Source organism: Panonychus citri, unplaced genomic scaffold, assembly GCF_014898815.1.
Source record: "Panonychus citri isolate SS breed McGregor unplaced genomic scaffold, ASM1489881v1 Contig00044, whole genome shotgun sequence".
NCBI lineage: Eukaryota > Metazoa > Arthropoda > Arachnida > Trombidiformes > Tetranychidae > Panonychus > Panonychus citri.
In genome coordinates this window covers 45269-63819 of record NW_026515449.1, presented here as the reverse complement: position 1 = coordinate 63819, position 18551 = coordinate 45269, and the positions used below count along the sequence as shown (strand labels likewise).

Genomic DNA, 18551 nt, shown 5'->3' with positions numbered 1-18551 from the left:
AATCAAAGAGAATCAAATTTAAGAAATCATCCTGAAAATCTGAGACATTTACGACTATTTATCAACTATATTTTAGATTATTGAATTAAGGTGAATTTGAACAATTTAATAAAAGTCGGCTCTAATTTTATAATTAACAAAAGTCTAATTTTCTAATGATCAATCTGCAAACATTTAGAATGAAAAAAACTTTAAAGATCATCAGTATATTCAGCTAATCACCTAACCATTCATCATCCAATTCAGTTGATGCTCACTTATCTAAACAAGGAAAACGTGTGATAAACATTACATCACTTTTTTGATTAAATTTTAAGAGATCGAATTCAAGAATGATCTTTTCTGCCGTTTTTATGGTCAAACAGAACAACTGTTAGATTTACCTTGAGTTAAACATTGTAATAAAGCTTTGATTAATCTATCGAAATTTCAATACTTATACTTTAATTAATTCCTCTTCCATTGGAAATATCTCTGAATCAAGTTTACTAATGTAGAGTTTTGGTTCCTGTGGATTATGATAAATTATCAATTATTAAACTCCATCAATTTCCACTACGATTGAATGTTAATGGACAATGCCTGTTAAAGGACTGGCCCAGGCTGGGGTAGCGGACCGGGTGCTGGTTCTGGTGCTAATTCTGGTGCTGGCCCAGGCTGGGGTAGCGGACCGGGTACTGGTGCTGGTTTCGGTTATGGTTCTGGCCCAGGCTGGGTTAGCGGATCGGGTGCTGGTTCTGGTGCTGGTGGTGCTGGTGCTGGTGCTGGTCAGGATTATGATTATGATTATCCTTACAATTCTGACTTCGGTTCTGGTGCTGGTCCTGGTGGTGCTGGGTCGGCTGATCTACGTGATTTTTCTAGCTCAGTCACAAACCTTGCGTCATTGAATGTAAGTTCAATGGTTTCTTCAGAAGTATCAAATCTTGTACAAAATGTTACGCCCAATTTAAGTGCTCTTCCCAACGGCATCAGCAACCTTTCTTCCCAGGTTCCGGCTTCTAATACTGGTGCAATGACTTTGATCCACTAATAAATTTCTTTCTTTCCTTCTTCCTCATGGGCTATGGCTTTGATTATGCTTCTGCCGGTGCTGGTTGTGGTTATGTTTCTGATGCTCAAGAACTTAGATCAACCAATAAATTTCGATTATTTCTCGTTCTTGATAACTCTCATGAGGCTTATTTTATCTTTAATATTTAATCTTTCATCTTGGTTCAAGGGTTTCCAACATCAGAATCTGATGATCACAATACTTCAAAATGAATATTCTTGTATTGGTCTTTTCACCTCTATGGGCTCATTAAAAAACTTTCAAGCAATTCAAACTTTAATAAATCATGTTTCAACTATTTTTGCTTTATTAGAAATTACAGTTAAATCAGAATGAATTCATATACTTTTAGGAAAGAATTAATGTTTCAAAAGAAAGAAAAAAACTAATTCATTGGGGAGTGATTAAAATAATCTTCTTTCAAATGTATTTCATTTTCCCCAAAAAACAAAAACCTTTTTTAACAAGTTAGAATTCGTTTTCAATACTGTATTAGAAGAACTTTCGACAGAAAGTTTGTTAAAAATATGAAGATGTCACACGTTGCAGTAAGTCTGGTTTTAGATTAAATCTAGATTAAGTTCTGTTTGAGTTATTGGTTAAATTATTCAGTTTACTTTCTCAATTTCTCGATTTTCTCAGCAACTAGAAAATTAGACCCAACTTTTATTGGTCATAGAGTTTTGCATCGTCATCTCAAAAATATCGTCTGATTTTATTTCTGATCAGCCAGACGGAAGATATTCGAGGCCAAAGTGCCAAATTCGATACCTTATAGTGACCTAGCGTTTGATTATCGCGCTGATTTTGTTCTGGACTTTTCTGGTTCTCGTCTTGATCTATTGTTGCTTCGAGGTTGAATTAAACTCTTAACTAAAGAGGTTCGAGAAGCTTGTGATCCAATTGAAAAGTCATCGGAAAATGATGGACTTCCTAGTCTTCCTAGCTTTTGAGATCCTCAATCAGCAGATCTCAATTCAATGATCAGTATATTAAATTTAATCAAAAAACCATCCTCATTTAATTTATTTGATTCTCAATTTAATCAATTAATAAGAGATTAATATTTTCTTTTCTACATTTTTTTAGTTCAAATCGTCTTTGAGTTAAGATATAAGACATGATGATTTTGTTCTGGGCTCTTCTGGTTCTCGTCTTGGTCTATTGTTGTTTCGAGGTTGAATTAAACTCTTAACTGAAGAGGTTCGAGAAGCTTGTGATCCAATTGAAAAGTCATCGAAAATGATGGACTTCCCAGTCGTTCTGGTGTCTCGACTTCCGGTAAGTTGTTAACTCTCTTTGCTGAATAAGATTTTACTTCTTGTTTCTCCTCAGTAGTATCATAACCTGTTGGAGGAAAAGAAACAAATCAATAAATGTGAGTCAAATTAACAGTTCCAAAGCGATTGGTGATCAAAGAGAATCAAATTTTTGAAATCACCCTGAAAATCTGAGACAATTATTTATATTTAGATTATTGAATTAAGGTGAATGTGAACCATAATCTTACCGCTTTGAGGTGTTGCTGCTTCTGATTCTGTTGTTGAGTTCCTTTCGAAAAGGGTCACTTCATCTTCATCATCTTCAGATTCACGAGGGTCAATTGATTGATATCGTGAAACTGCCGAGTAAGTTGATCGATTTTCGCTATTCTTCTTAGAACCCACAGTAAATGTTCCAGGTAAAGTGGCCGAAACACTACGAGCAATAGCATCTCCTAGTGAAGGTCGTTTGTTGTCCTGTTGGTAAACATCATCACCATCAACATTTTCGTAATAATTATCAGTATCATTATCAGGGGATTGATTGTTTTCCACATCCGATGTTTGATTCCCAACGATTACCATGTCGATTAGGGACCGAGAAATGTGAGAAGAAGAGGCAAAAAGATTGGCTGATACATTTTGTAAGATTGGCTCCGTTTTCGGCGATTGCGATCTGTTATCATAAAGATTTTCAACTTTTCCATTGGCCTCAAGGCCTTTTTCATTAGAAACTGGATCGTAAACATCTCCATCATCTTTTACACCTTCTAACTGTTTTAATGGACTTTTTTCTTCAATTTCTAACTGATTGTTTTCTACAATTATTTTCACCTCGTTTGAATCAATTTGCTTTTTTTCTCTATTCAAGTTATTTTCCTCTGATTCTTCACTAATTTTCTCATCTTCATGAATATTTGCATACGTATTTTCTATCAGAGTTATATCGGTATCATCATTTTTCAATTGATCTAAACTATCAGAAACTATCTCATTATCGAGTAAATTATTTTTCTGAGAAGCCGAGTAGCTCTTTATGATATCATCTTTTTCCGCATACCGAAAGCCGTTAATATCACGATCTACCTGGACAAACCTATCCTGTGTCTCCTTTGAGGTCACTTGAATTCTCTTCGATCGTTGACTGGCCTTTTCTCGAGGAGGTAAACTTCGGCCTCGAGTCATTTTTTCCCGGCCTTTTACGGTCCTTTCTTTTACAGACTTAGATTGTCTCTCAGTCCACATTATTTTGGGCACTGTTCCACCACCACCTCCTCCTCCTCCTCCTGTATCAATATTCCCATTGGGTATGGTCAATAAAAGCTGATCGAATTGTCCACTTTGATTCATTTGAGGTGGAAGTCGATAAAATTGAATTACCGGTGATGGTGTGTACATTTCTTGAGAGTTTACTGGTATGATTGAAATTGGACCTGTTCCTCTTGACGGAATATAACCTGACCCATTGACCAATGTCAACGTATTGTTTAACATTCCGGACGATTGATTATAATCAAGAGGAACTAAAACTCCATTCATAGTTGATTGTTGTTGATTAAGAGACATTTTCGTTTGATCAACTTTACCAGAATCTTTGATTAATTCCTCTTTTGTTGGCGACATTCGAGGTGCAAACAATTTATCAGCATTTCCAACTTTACCTTTACCAGACTGTAATCAAATTGTATAATTATTACAATTAGCTGATTAATTTTCCAATCAACCGATTACATACTATTAATATCAATGGTTTGGATAGATTATATGAGTATTATGTTATCAATGAATTTAATTGTATATTTTTGGGTGAAATTTGTGCAAATGTGAATCATTTTAATTACCAAGCAATTAAAAAGTTATAAATTATTATCAAAATTTTGTCATTCAATTGTGCCAAGGGATCAATACAAATTGTTGATTTTATAAATAAAATAAGGTTCAAGATGCAGTTAATTACAATTAAAAAAATGTAAAAAGTTAAATTTTCAATTGTTAAACAATGTGATAAAATTTACTATTTTGTATATCAATTGACACCAAATCAGGAAGCTTAATTGTGATTCATTAAATCAACATAATCTTTACAAGGTTGATTTAATTGTCGTCACAAGTTGATTATCACATGAAAAACTATTTACTTTTCATGATTAAAAATGTAATCAAAAATAAACTTTCTCGAAGTGTTTGATTGTCTTTATGTCTTGTATCATAATCACAATGATTTAAATTGTTAATTTAAGTATAAAAATAGAAACGCCTTGTGTACGTTTTCAAGTGACAATCAACTGATAATTTGACAAAATAAGAATCAACAATTTACGAAATAGATTGTTAATCACTTCGATAACCTTGGAATCCAAAATGTTAAGTGAGAGTGTTTTTCAGTGCAACAATTTAGCGTGAAAAGTGTAAACAATCAATACAAACAATAGTTAATCATCTTGAGAAATATGATCATGATGATGGTGATAATTGCGGTGATTGTTATTGTGCAGTTAAAAAGGAGGGAAAACAATTTACAAGAACAACTCAAATCAAGTGGTTTTCTTTGTTGGATGTGAGTGAATAAGTGTCAACATCGATGGTTGATGTACAAGGCTAAACGGACTATGGACATGGGAGCGAGTGAAGGTGATTTGACCTTTCTTACCTTACGAGCAACAAGGTAAATAAGACCGCCCATAAAAGCCGCCCAACCACCGATAGCAGCGGAATAGAAACCCGCTGTGGTGACCATTGGAGCGACAATAAGACCTCCCTTGAGTAGATAATACAAAGCACCGTCTAGATCACCTCCTTCTTCAATCCACCCCAGGGGAACAATTGTATCACGAATATTACTAAAACCCCGAAGAAATGGAACCCGTTCAACCCGAAGGTTAAACTGTAATCGACCTTTAGCCGAAAGAGGTACCCCAAGATCAGGCTTAATGAGAAGGTAAAATTCATGTTTCTCTCGGTCTGGCGACAAACCTTCAACTTGTCGCTGGATTTCTGGTTCTGCGTCAAGAAAATGTGGCCTGGTAACGATAAAAGGTGACCCAGAAAACCCACCGGTACAATCGAGGATACCAGTGTGTTCACATCGTGATTTCTTTTTACCAGTGTGGACACAATAACAAGCATTGTCGGGATTAACACTCGGCGGATCAAATACTTCAGGTCCAATAACGTACTTATAAACGGGAATCCCGAAGTAATCAGCATCTTCAGCATAAGTCAAATCAACCGATCTAAAGTTTAATGAAAGTTGATTGAACAATTAAAAGCTATTGATTAATTTAACAAACTCACCTGTAAATATCACCGGCGAAAACAGTTAATTTAGTTGTCCTGTTAATTAAGGGTTGAAATTGAATTCCGTCAGTCCCCTTGGGGGTATTACATTCAGGTCCAGCCCATCGTTTCATTAACCTACAATTAAAGGTAGCAATTGATTATGATTAGTGTCTGCTAATTGGAAGCACACTATTATCAGATTGAAGATTCCTAAAAATTTTCTTCCTGAAAAATTCATAAGAGAATCGGATTAATTTGAATCGCTAATTGAGTATTAATTGTATCAACTTTCGGCTAGAATATAAATAATTAATTTTTGAGAGATTTCTACCTAATTAACGTCAACTGTGCATCTGATATTTTAATTTAATTATGTCAAGAGTTAATTGTGTTTACCTTAAATTGATGATTAACTGAGTTTCTCATCGATTTCCAATCTAATTTGACTTATCATGAAAAAGATTAAACAATAAAAAAAGACAGAACTGAGTTCACTCAATTTAAACTTAACTCCCTGTAGATAATAGTCAATAATATGAATAATAATAATGAATAATAGTTTCTATCATTTCCAATTCGACCTTGAAATTAAACTTAATTCAGTTTCGTACTCAGAAACTCATCATGATCATGATCATCTTAAAACTGAACAACAAGGTTAAGCAAATGAGAGAGAGAGAGAGAGAGAGAGATGATGATAAAGGAGGTTAATGTTATATCATGATGATTATCATCTTCATGATAAATTCATTGGTGTAAATATAAGACACGATTTCATCGATCACTGATTGACATTGAAATAATCAAGAAAAAAAGGGAATCGTAGTTGGATAATGATTATGATCGAGTTGATTATTAACTTTCATCAGATGAAAACTTTCAAGTTAATTTAGTTAATTTACTTGTAAACTGATTAAGGTCATCAAATGATCATAATTGATTAATTTTTCTTCTAGTAAATTAAAAAAAAAGAGGTAAGCTATTAATAAAGAACAATAATTAAGTTAATTAGCTGTTAATTACCTTTCGTTTTTAAATCCAACTGCGGCTGCATACATTTCCTTTGGTACATCGATACCTGTGTAAACCTCCCAAGGTCCCATTCGAGTGAAATTTTTACCGTTAATTAGTCCAAATGTATTATTGGGTAAATCCTCCGTTGGAATTAAATCAGAAGCCTTGACACCCAACAATTCAAGAGGCTTAATTAGAGTCGTCACAGTGTCCAGTAGATTAACTCGCTGGCCAATAATTAGATTTCGAGGTGTAGTCTTGAGGAAAAAGTTCTGACTATGGACAAGTAGAAGAGCGGAAACAGTTGAATAGACGAAAGGACTGACAGCCAACGGAACGGGAATTAACTGTTCCAATTTATCTCCGATAATCGCACCAACCGAAGCGACCAAAGGATTAAGAACTGTGATCTCTTGATCCCAAGACCCGTTTGATTGTTCGTAAAGAATTGTGTAATTACGCCATTCGTAGTACTTGACGGTTTTATCGGTGAATTCAATTACCTCTTTCCATCTTTCTTGTCTAATGATTAACCAAACAATTTAGAAAATTAATTTGATTACTTATCAACACTTGACCGAACCATCAACCAAATGGTCGATTGTTAATCGTGACTCAAAATCACAATGATTATTTGTCTTTGTGAATTTAATTTCTCAAACGATTTGCTAATTGGCTCTTGAAATATTACATTGTATTGACATTGAATAAAGATAATCAAATATTCATAGTAATTGATTAACAATCATTTATTTGATTTTCATTGGAAATGCTTATTGATTGTTATTCAATTATGAATTGATTATGATGATGGAAATGATTTCACTCTTGCAAAATAATAATCAATTGATTATCTTTTGAATTTGTTGGTTAAATTTTTCACAATCAAACTAATTTTAATGTGATGTAATAGCTTTAATTGTTAGTTAAATTCAAGTCTAGTTGATTGTCCAGTTTGTGGATAATATTTCTTAATTGTTGAGGTAATTTTACTAATGGAAAAAGTTAATTATCATTTTTACACTTTCATTCTAAATATTTATTGTTGACAATTTGCTAGTAGTTTAATCAACTCAATTAGCAATATAAATGTGTAGTGTATTTAATTTGCTAGTCAATTGTTAATTATCAACACATTAATTAATTGAGAGTAAATATTGGAAGTGATAATTGATTAGAGATCAATTTCAAATTGTAATAATTGGAAATATAAAGTAATACAATCAACAAAGTTGATAAGTAAAATTGATTGTAAACTAGATAAACAATCAAACAATCGCGAGAAATTAAGTTATCAACAAGATAATCTGAATGTCAATTAACAATTGTGAGGATTATAATAAAAAGTGATGACAATCAAACTATTGAAAGTTAATAGCACGATATTAGTGAACATTGTTAATCCAACAATGTAAATGTTAATCCGATTGTCGTGAATTAAATTACTTACGATAATACGAAAGGTCCAACCTCGCGAACTTTTAATTTACCTCCTTTCAAGAATTGATCAGGATTTTCAATGTTAAATAAATTGAATTTAGTGATGATCGGCAATGGAACCCGTTCCCAGAACATATAACCAGGTAACGAAGGGTCGATTTTAATTTGTGAACTAATGACTTTTTCTATGGTCCAGGGTTGAAGGGCAGCGAATAGAGTTCCGAGAATCCCAGCGATCGCCCCATAACGAATGAACTTGACCCTCAAAGGACGACCCGACTTTTTAGAATCCACCTTATTCTCAATGTCTTTTTCTTCGGTCTCAGAGGCCATTTTATTTTCTATGTATTGTATGTATCGATTGTCCGTTTCATAGGCTAAATAACAATCACTGGTTATAATTGTCACCAAAAAAGAGCAACACAATTAGTAAATCACAAAGAAACACAATTAGTCCTGAATTAGTGAATACGATGATCCCGATGAATTGTTGTTGTCGCAATGAAAAGTTAAAAGTTTATCAGTCATAAAGTTGGTTAATTGTTTGGTTTTATTTTCCAATTGGAACAATTTACCTTGAATATCTGAGATGATTAAAACTGTAAGTTATTAAAGATTTAATTATGGTGTTAATTGTTATCTGAGAAGAGAAAATTAGAGAAGAAATAACAATTTACAGAAGAAAAGGGGAAAAAGATATTAATCATATTTCATCATAATGAAGATTGATGATGATCTTATAACGATTCACAGAATTGACTACGATCCATAATCAATTGATTAACACAAATTCGTAACAATTAAAAGTGAAGAGCAACAATTAACCGAACATTTAAAATAATTAAGTGGCAAGATCAATGTTAACCTCGAAATGAAGAAGCAAAAAATTATCATAGAGAAAAGTTAACGCGATGTGGACTCGAGACTCTTTAAGAAAATCATCATCTCCCTCCTCGTCTCTCTCTCTCTCTTCTTCTCTCTCGTTTTCTCTTCTCTCTTTCTCTTCATCTTCCAAAGATGAAGATTAAAATCATCATCGTTTCTCATTATTATCACAATTATTGACAAAATTTTCTAACTTTTTCAATGTTAACGTTTCTTGCGCAGGTAAATGTTTACTTAGAATGGAAACTTTTCCTTCTCTTTGCTTAATCATTGTTATCATCATTTATCTTCTCTCTCTCTCTCTCTCTCTCTCTCCTTCAGGTATATTTGTCATCATCCCTTTTCTTTGGCCTTACCTTTATGTAAAAGAGAGAGATCGGTAATCTCGAATTTGTTCAGTTGATTGTTGATCATTTATATTATTAATCTTTCTGGTTAAGCCGGAAAACCATAGAGCGATGGGTGAGTATTACTACAAATCATTTTTGCTTTTCTGAGATTATCAATTTTTGCCTTTTGGATAAACTTTTTTTCATCTTCTTGTATTGTCAATTTCTCATCTTTGTCATCCGTTGCTTTTTCCAACCTCTCTGTCTATTTCTCTTTCTTTTTTCCTTCTTGCCGCTTATCTGAATGTCCTTTATGTGTCCCTATTTGGATTCTCTTCCTCTTGATTTGTTTATCCTTTTGCTACAAATAGGATGCACACGTTTCTATGTTGGTCATTCTAATCATGACGATGACCAGAGCTTCACTTTTTATCAGCAGTTTCTTTTGCATCTTCAAGTTGATTGTCAACAATTTTAGAAATTTTCTTCTATGGTATTTTTACCCTTAGGCGACTTCATTTGGTGATAGTGTAATGGTCAAGCAGTATGTGGCTGGACAATTTTCTCTCTTTTCTTCTTTTCTCGCTGTGACAAATTATTAGGTGATGGATGTTAACCTTTAAAAGTGCCCAGTTCTCTGTCCGGTTCCCATAGCGTTTAAAAGCAATAAAAGACCAAAGTATTTATCCGATGTAGATTTAGATCCAAAACGTTTTCACATCAATGGGAAGGCAATTCTAACCATTAATTAGATCACAATTTTCAGCCAATTGCTTTCAAGATGGTTGTCAAATTCTTGATCAGAGGTCTTATTGTAATAATTATGCTATTTATTGTATTAATAACAACAAAAAGAGTTAGGAAACAATGACAATCTTTTTTATGATAATCAACGAACATCGTGCAAATTACTTGAGAATAATTTACAAAATGATTTATCAATATTACCAAACAATTTTGTGAAAAGTTTCTCAATAATGTCGATTTTGGATCAGATTGAATAGACATGAAATTTAATCTCAAACAATTTACTGATTACATAACTTGATCTTAAGTATCACACAAAATCAGTGAGAGAAATCTTGATAAATGGATTGATACCAAACCCCATAGCTATAACCAGCACCAGTACATGAAATAAATTGATACAATGAAATAAGCCCCATGAGAATGACGGAGATTGAAAGTTTTTAGAAAGTTAAAGTCCTTTGTTTTTTAACACTTACAATTTCGACGGATGAAAACAGAAATGAATAAATACTGAAACTCCAGCCAATTATTGTCCATTTTCAGGCACTGGTTGAGCTGATGGATTTACGGTACTTTAACTGACTTACACTTTGTATTATGTGAACCAACGCACTTCGTTACTTCAAGTGCTTTCTAGGCCGAAACAAAGAAAATATTTTTCTCTTGTCCTTAATCCAATCCCTTCTTCTTGTCATTTAACTGTTTTTATTAATCCCGTTTCCAATGGTTGTAAATTTTGCACGTCGCAATTAATTTAAAATACTACAACAGTTATATGAATCGGAAATTTTATTACATTAAACTGTCTCTTGAAATTTTACACAAAAAGATTATTAGAGGGATTAAACAAAGTTCTAACGTCGGAGAACCCAATCAACAGAGATGAATCGGCGCCGATTCAAAATTTTCCGGGGAGCCATTTTGAATCATGAATGAAGCAAAAATTTTGAAGCTTTTGAAGTAAAATGATTCAAAATAATTATTTTTTATTTCAAAAGTGAATTCAAATCAGCTTCATTTCGTTTCATCTATGAATCAAAACTGGAGTTTGAGTTCATGGCATTGAACGATTTTGAAGTGTTTTTGCTCAAAAATGAGATAAAGATAAAAGTCTTATCAAAATTTCGAAAATAACGGATTCTTGATTCAAGTTTTAATCTTGTGTGTCAGATATGTATACAAGTCAATAGAAATATTTATCAAAATAATTTAATCTTATATAAATGGATCAGAGTTTATGGATCAAAACAGTAAATATTCCAAGGATCATCTTCATCTGTTTCGGAATCTTTGTCATTAATAATCTTTTCGTCAGAGTCCTTTCCATGGGAATTATCTTCCTCTCTTTGAGAGTCTTTTCTAGTTTCAATTTCTTCAGAATGGGATTCATCGTCGCTTGAATTGCTTGAAACTTTTTTTGAATTCAAGAAACTTATTTCTTTGGAAATGCGATTCCTGACTTTATATTCCATTTCTTGTGAATAGCGAAAGATTTCAGATTTTCTGAAAATGTGATCTAGAATCAATTCAGAATAAACAGAATTTTATTTTGATTTTTGAATGTTTTACAATATCTTTGATTCTACAATATCTTACTTATGAAAGCTCTGATTCTCTCTAGTCCAAGATCTTGATCAGAATCTCCTACTAGGGGTTTTTGATATGGATCTTTGAATCCCCAAACATACTGTAAAGGTAATTTGACTTTGATTCCTTGTTCTCTCTTCTTAAGAATAAGATCGATATCTTTATTGCTCAAGAATTTCTTACCCAGCGTAACCTCTGAATAATATTGCTTTGGGAAACAAAAATGGACAATTTGATAAGCAAGAGATGCTGGTTGCTCTGGGCGAGAGTTTCGCAAGGCAAACTCGTACGAGCTTAAATCAAGTTGAATGGTTCCTTCTATAAATATTTGATTCTGAGAAAGATTTTAGAAAATTTTCCAATAAGTATAAACAGCATATAAAAAGAAGGAGAGAAAGAGAACTACCTTATCTTGATCTTTATATGTTTTATCCTTTTCAGGTACAATATAAGATGACTTTTCAAATCGTGTATTCTTAAGCTCTAATGAATCAGCAATACATTCAATCGCTTTGATAATTGTGAAGATTAAAGATCCTGTAGTATCTCTTTCTGAAAGCGTGATCTTTTTCCTGTCGATTTCTTCAATGATTGCTTTCAATCTTTCAATCTTTGTTTCAGTTTCTGTAGAATCAACTTGAACTTTAGGCTGTTGACTTTCATTAATAATTTCAACTTTCCAGTGGCTTTTTCATGTTGTTTCTCATAATTGATTCAGGATGGTTGGAACTTTCGTCAGAATGAGAGCTCTGTTGATCTTTATCGCCACAATTAGAATCCTCATTCTCCTTCTCTTTGGAAAGAGAACCCGTTGAGTGTAAATTTCCTTTCTTTTGAATTTGTTCTTTGTTTTTTTCTTGCCTCTCACAATAACCAAAGATTTGTTTAAGGGCTGAGGGACCGAGTACTTTTTGTGATGGAAAATCAGTATCAGACTTGAGGGGTTTGTGGACAATATTCATCACACCATTACCATTACCAATTATTGAATTCAACTTTCTCCAAGTAGGATTCTCTTTCATATTCTTTCGAAGACAAGTTTTAACATCTAGAGGAGTGTCTGAATAGTCATGTATAAATTAATAAAACGATTAGAGCAAAATTATCAAATAACTCACCTCCAATAGCGATAATCTGAGCAGTGAAAATGGTTCCTTGGAATTTGATTTCGAAATAATTTTCTTTCTCTTTCATGTAAGCATTGAATGGTAATGAAAATCCAAATTCTTTGAGTAAATCAATATTGAATCTTATCAGAATTGGCTGTTTGAATGGCTTCAAACTAGAATCCAACACTAACGGAAGTACAACACCATAGACCTTTCCGCTTGCGAGCTTCCGAGTTAAGCACAACTCTTTGAAAATTTGCTTTTCTGAATTCAATTCATCAGCCGCCGATAGTTGAGAAATCTCGGTTTCAAGATTATTTGTTACTTTTTCTTTTGATGTGGAAGGTTGAGAAGCGATGGAAACACTTGCACGGGCACTTTTCTTACGGATTTTTTGTACACTTGAATCAATTTGTGAATTTGATTGTGATGAACACCTTTTCCCAGAAACTGAAACATTTTCTCTTTGACTGGGCATATCAATTATTACAAGTTTCAAACACAATTCAACTCAATTAGACAAACAATTAATAAAAGAAATTGTAACCAACACAGATAGAGATAAAATGTACATTGAAAAGAACAAAATTCACTTAGATTTGAACTGTTTCTAGAACAAAAAAAAGTGACTATTTATTTGATTTTTGAAGGTAACCCAATTCTAGGGGGAAGGAAACTAATTTTGAGATTCACATTTGATTTGAACAAAAAAGAAATTGATTGGTTTGAATTTTTTCTCGGCAATAATAATTGGTTAGTTTGATTGATTGAAAATGTAAAAAAATAAATTTTTGTGACCAGTTAATGATTGGATTAAATTGAAAAATTTCTTACTTGGAAACAAGAAAAAAGAAATGAATTTCTTTCAAGGACAACTTTTGTTGCTTAGTAACAATGAGCTACTTATTTTCAGAGATTTTAGCCATGTAGGATTCAAGAAGGTTATTTTCTTTGAGGTAAATCAGAGCAGCATTTGGATTTTGTGCGAATAATGCTCCAAGATCCACTTGAGTTTCTTTTCCATCGGAATCAGCCATCGCTATATTTTCACTGATAGATTGATCTTGATCCATTTCCTCAGAATCTATGCGATTTTTTTCAAGTAATTGAAATGACGTTTCCAATTGGCTTTCATCAATATCTTTTGGATCATCATCTATTCCTCGTTGACCTTCCTCCATTTCAATTTCTCCAGGATCTTGAATTGATTGTCCAATGCTGAAACTGTTCGAAGTCTCGTCAATTGCATTTAAAGTATTTAATGCTTGTGTCATTGGTAGAGTTCCACTTCTGATCTCAGTGTCAATAGATTGACAATCATCAGTTTCTTGATCTAATGTTGATTCATTTTCCTGGTGAAGAGACAACTCAGTTACATCTGAATCACGTCCAACAATAGAATTTACCTTGGTTGATTCCTGATCATTTATTCGAGATTCAGTAGAGTCAAGAATAATTGGATTCTGAACATTTTTAGTAGAAACAAGAGTTTCACCTGCGCAGACTACATTTGTATTATCAATCGATGCCAATTTCACATAAGGGTTGAAGCTTTGATAAACAGAAGAACTATTATCATCAGATTCTTGGATCGCTTGAGGAATACTGATTGACCTTATAGCATCCATAGTAGATTTGATTTTTTTGTTGCGATAAGTTTCCCAAGAAGACACAGATCTCTTTCCAGAAGATTTATCATTTCCAGTCGCCTTTTCATCATTTTGAGTGTATGAAATTTGTGAGCTCTCAGCTTTATCATTTTCTGCAGCTTCATGACTTCGCGCAGAATCATTTCTTGACACTGTTTCACTTGGATAAGTCTCTTGAAGTGCTTTAGCTGAGCTTTCATCGCTATCATTTTCATCAGGAAATGTATCTAATGGATTGAATGGACTCAATCCATGAAGTCGAGCTCTTTTTCTTGTGACTCTGATACTATCATCAGGATCAGGTTGATCAGATAGGAAAGCTGAGTCATTATCAGTAGCAGTGGAGAGAAAATCGTTTTCCTCATCAAAATCATCTGAGAAACTGGCGCCATAATACTTTGAATCTTTTCGCGAAACTTTCACAGCTAATTGTGTTCGAACATAATGCATTGATTTAGCAATATGATTATGCAGAGCTTTTTCAGCTACAACATCATAAGATAAACGTCCACTCTTTCGGACAGAATGATCTGTAATAAATAAATTAGAATATTCTTAAGAATCTTTTCTTCAAAAAAAATTAGAAAACTCACCTAAAAGAGCACGAAGTCGAGTAACTCCTAGAACATTTTCGAAAGTTCCTTCACATGGATTAGCAATTGGATTGTGGTGATTCCAAATATTCACTAATGCTTTTTTATCTGAGGTTCCTCTCAGAGTAACATCTATTATCCAGTGTGGTGGAAATGTAAATTTCACAATTGTAGTCAGAATCAGAGTCGGTTCCAACTCTTTAAGCTTTGATGGCAAGGATTTCATTGCATTTTTATATTTCTTTGTTGAAACGGGAAGCAATCCTTCAATGTAGGTTAGTCGACCACTTTCATAGGTTCTGTCAAAAGCCGGTATGAAATAGTTGTCCGGTTTTTCAATGACTCTCATATTCGGTGGAACCAAAGATTCAGAACAATTTACAACTTCAAGGTAGCTGACAAGAATATCAAAAGCTCTAGAGACTGTAACCTGAAAATTTCTGATGTTTGTTAATGATGCTTGGTATTTAGAAGCTTCATTTAATTCAGCGGAAATTGATCTTAAATGATGAAGATTCGGTTTGTATTCCCTTTCAACTTTGATTAGTTGAAATCTAGAATCTGAGGGTCCTGGTTTACTAGCTTGATCGGTTGCTTCATCATCATTCTCAGAATCAATGGTTACAATATCACTTTCATCACGAATTGGAGTCGATGTTTGATTCTTTTTTGGCTTTTCTCTTCCAGCTTTTTTGATAAATTGTTCGAAATCGATTCTTGAAATACAAGATAATCCTGGAGTATTAGTCCGCGCGAATTTGATTTTTTCTGATGTCAACCAAATAACTATCTTCTTTTGAGCTTTCAAGCTCTTTGTTTTCTGTAGAAATTGTTTGTACAAATTATCAATTTCCTTCGAATCCTCTGTAAGAAAAAGAAAAGAATGTTTGAAATTGATCTTTGAGAGAGAAATCAAACTTACCTCCTACGGCAATAATCATCGCATCAATTGGTTTCAGATTCTCAAGCATAATGACAACTGTATTTTTCGGTGAAAGTTTACATGGTTTGATATCCACTGGAATCAAATCACGATGACTTTTGAAGCAAAATGGTATCACTTGTTCACCAACAAGTGAATCTTTCACTCTAGCCGCAGCGATTACCACTTTTTCATTTTCTTTTAAAGACAACATTGTAGCAATAAGTGTCGGTTGATTGAAGATTTTCTTTGGGTTTCTGGAGCGTTTTTTTGTAGATTGTAACAAAATTGTTGAATGTTTGATTCTCGACACAATGTCCATAAAAATTCACTGAATTTCAGTAATAAAGGTGTTGTTGTAACTAATACACACATGAAATTAAGATTGATTCATTTAAAACAACAATTTACAAAGAAAATTAAAAAAACTGATTAAAATCTTCTTCCTTTTCCGATTGATAACATTATCTGTCAAAGATAAAGAAGTAACTAAGACAACAGAAGAGAATAGAATAAACGTGTTTGTCATGTGACTTTGATATTCTATTGTTGCTATGGAAACAAAAAAGAATAGAATTTAAAATAAATTCTATTCTCTTTAGTAAGCAACAGGTGTTCATTCTCGCTTCTGTTTAAACAGAAAATTGTCATTAATTAATTTAGTTTTCTAAATGAAAATTTGTTTATTAATATTTATAATTGTGATTGATAATTAATTGTTATTGATTATAAAAATGATTAAGTCCAAAAGAACAAGAAATCGTCAATTGCGGCTCAACTTTAATCAATACCAACAAAACTACATACAAAATTTGCCAAATCTCAGCAGTGTTGAGACAGATTGTGTTCAACCTAATGTTCAAGATGAACCTTCATGTGATTCTGAAAATGATTCTGGTGCTCAGAATCGACATGATCAGATTCCCACTACGAGAATTTACCAATCACCCTCGCTGAGAAACTATATTGAAGTGTTTTTTTCGTCCATGCTGTCTCATGTTGGCTTAAATTTAACCACAGCCGAGCAAATGGTGAACCTCATCAACAATTTCAATCGAAGATATTCAGAAGATCCAGTTCTTTTACCGAACTTGCGTTATTTTTGGGAAAAGCGAACAAAAACTTGTGATGTTTCTGTCTACATTTTGTGTGAAAAAAACCACGCACATGGACCTTTCAATGGAGAACCAAAAGGCTATCAGCCATTCAACTGTGATGGAAAAGAAATAATTCCTCAATTGAAAGAAAACAAATATTTTCTTCACTTGCCTTTACGTCCTCAGTTAGAAACACATCTTCCAACAATGAAACAATCATTCTGGCAAGAAACACGAGAAGAAGATGTTTGTAATGATGTATCCAATGAACTTCAAGCTAAAAAGATAAAAACTGGACATTGTGGTAATTCTGTGAAAAGATTCACACTTACACTCCATTCAGATGAAGTGGTAGCAGGAAATTCTTCAAGTATCAAAATATTTCCTATTTTCGCTTCTATTAACGATTTGAAACCTTTATATCGGAAGAAACACTTTTATCTAATTGGATTGTTTGTTGGAAAAACCAAACCAAGTGTCGAAATTTATCTGAATCCTATTTGCAAAGAGCTGAATAGCCTTTCAAATAACTGTGTGACTTGGTTTTCAAAATCTGATAATCTACATTTGAAAGCGACTTTTCATGTTGTTTGTGTTATCGCAGATGCTCCTATGAGAGCATATCTACGAAGTGTTAGGCAATTTAACCACTTGAATGGTTGCGATTGGTGCCTGATTACAGCTTCATCGGCTAATAATGCGAGAGTTTTCCCAAATCTTCAACGTGATGAGATTCAAGATCTTAGACGGAAGAAAGAAGATTTCATTTCTTATCGAGATTTTCTATCACAAGGTGACCAAGAAGAAAGTTTACCTCGATTTAGAGGATTGATTGGCAACTCCATTAATGATCCTGAACGATTTCGATATAGTCAATGGAATATCGGTCGAACCAATGCATTGCATTATATTGGGTATTTTTCGAGGATTATTGCTAAGATGTTGGCTTGGAGATGGAGGATCAGATATTTATGAGCAGAATTTCAACAAAACGACTTTCAAAATAGAACTTTCTCAGAGACTAGTCCAAATTTCAGTTCCTTCAGAGGTTAATCGAATTCCAAGAGATCTGGATCAGATAAAATTTTGGAAATCCGCTGAATATGAAAACTTTCTTGTGTATTATTCATACTCTACATTGAGAGGATTACTCAAACCTAGAGTCTTACAAAATCTTTCTTGTCTCATCAGAATTTATAATCAAGCTCATGGTGGAACAATTTCTCATGAAAAGCTCGAAGAATTGAAAAATCTCATTGAAGAATTTCAGCAAGGACTGGTGGAGTTTTATGGACCAAAAGTGTTAACATATAATTTACATATTCTGTCTCACCTTCCAGACTCATTAGAAAATCTTGGTCCATGCGGAAATGTTTCTTCATATCCTTTAGAAAGTTACATGGGAATATTAAAAGAGAAAGTCAGACGTTCATCAAATATAGCACCAAGTTTGGTTCGAACATTCATCAGTGACTTCAAGTATTCGGAGTTATTGGAAAGTCAAGCTGAAAATTGGAACTTGTCAACAAAAGAAAGAAAAGACTTTGGAATGGCTGATATGGATAACAAGGATCACATTCA

At 33.2% G+C, this 18551-nt stretch overlaps 1 protein-coding gene across 2 annotated transcripts; it reads right to left on the bottom strand.

Moving 5' to 3' along the window:
- Positions 1-2051: 2051 nt before the first annotated feature.
- LOC128398051 (lysosome membrane protein 2-like) lies at positions 2052-9145 on the bottom strand. Of its 2 annotated transcripts, XM_053358861.1 has the most exons (7): positions 8060-9145; positions 6619-7131; positions 5611-5730; positions 4967-5549; positions 3403-3987; positions 2565-2793; positions 2052-2401 (listed from the first exon to the last, which is right to left on the bottom strand). In XM_053358861.1, exons 1-7 carry the CDS (start codon positions 8380-8382, stop codon positions 2238-2240), a joined length of 2517 nt encoding a protein of 838 aa, XP_053214836.1. In that variant the 5' UTR covers positions 8383-9145; the 3' UTR covers positions 2052-2237. The 2 variants fall into 2 exon arrangements, with proteins under 2 accessions (XP_053214836.1, XP_053214835.1); XM_053358860.1 differs by having other exon boundaries at positions 2565-3987.
- Positions 9146-18551: the final 9406 nt, after the last annotated feature.

What these genes read in the sequence shown, in the direction of transcription:
- LOC128398051 (XM_053358860.1), bottom strand. Translation starts at nt 8,382, where the DNA reads ATGGCCTCTGAGACCGAAGAAAAAGACATTGAGAATAAGGTGGATTCT. An exon ending in TTCGCCGGTGATATTTACAG is followed by an intron (nt 5,550 to 5,610) that starts GTGAGTTTGTTA and finishes ATTAAACTTTAG; the next exon opens with ATCGGTTGATTTGACTTATG. An exon ending in TTTACCTTGTTGCTCGTAAG is followed by an intron (nt 3,988 to 4,966) that starts GTAAGAAAGGTC and finishes ATTTGATTACAG; the next exon opens with TCTGGTAAAGGTAAAGTTGG.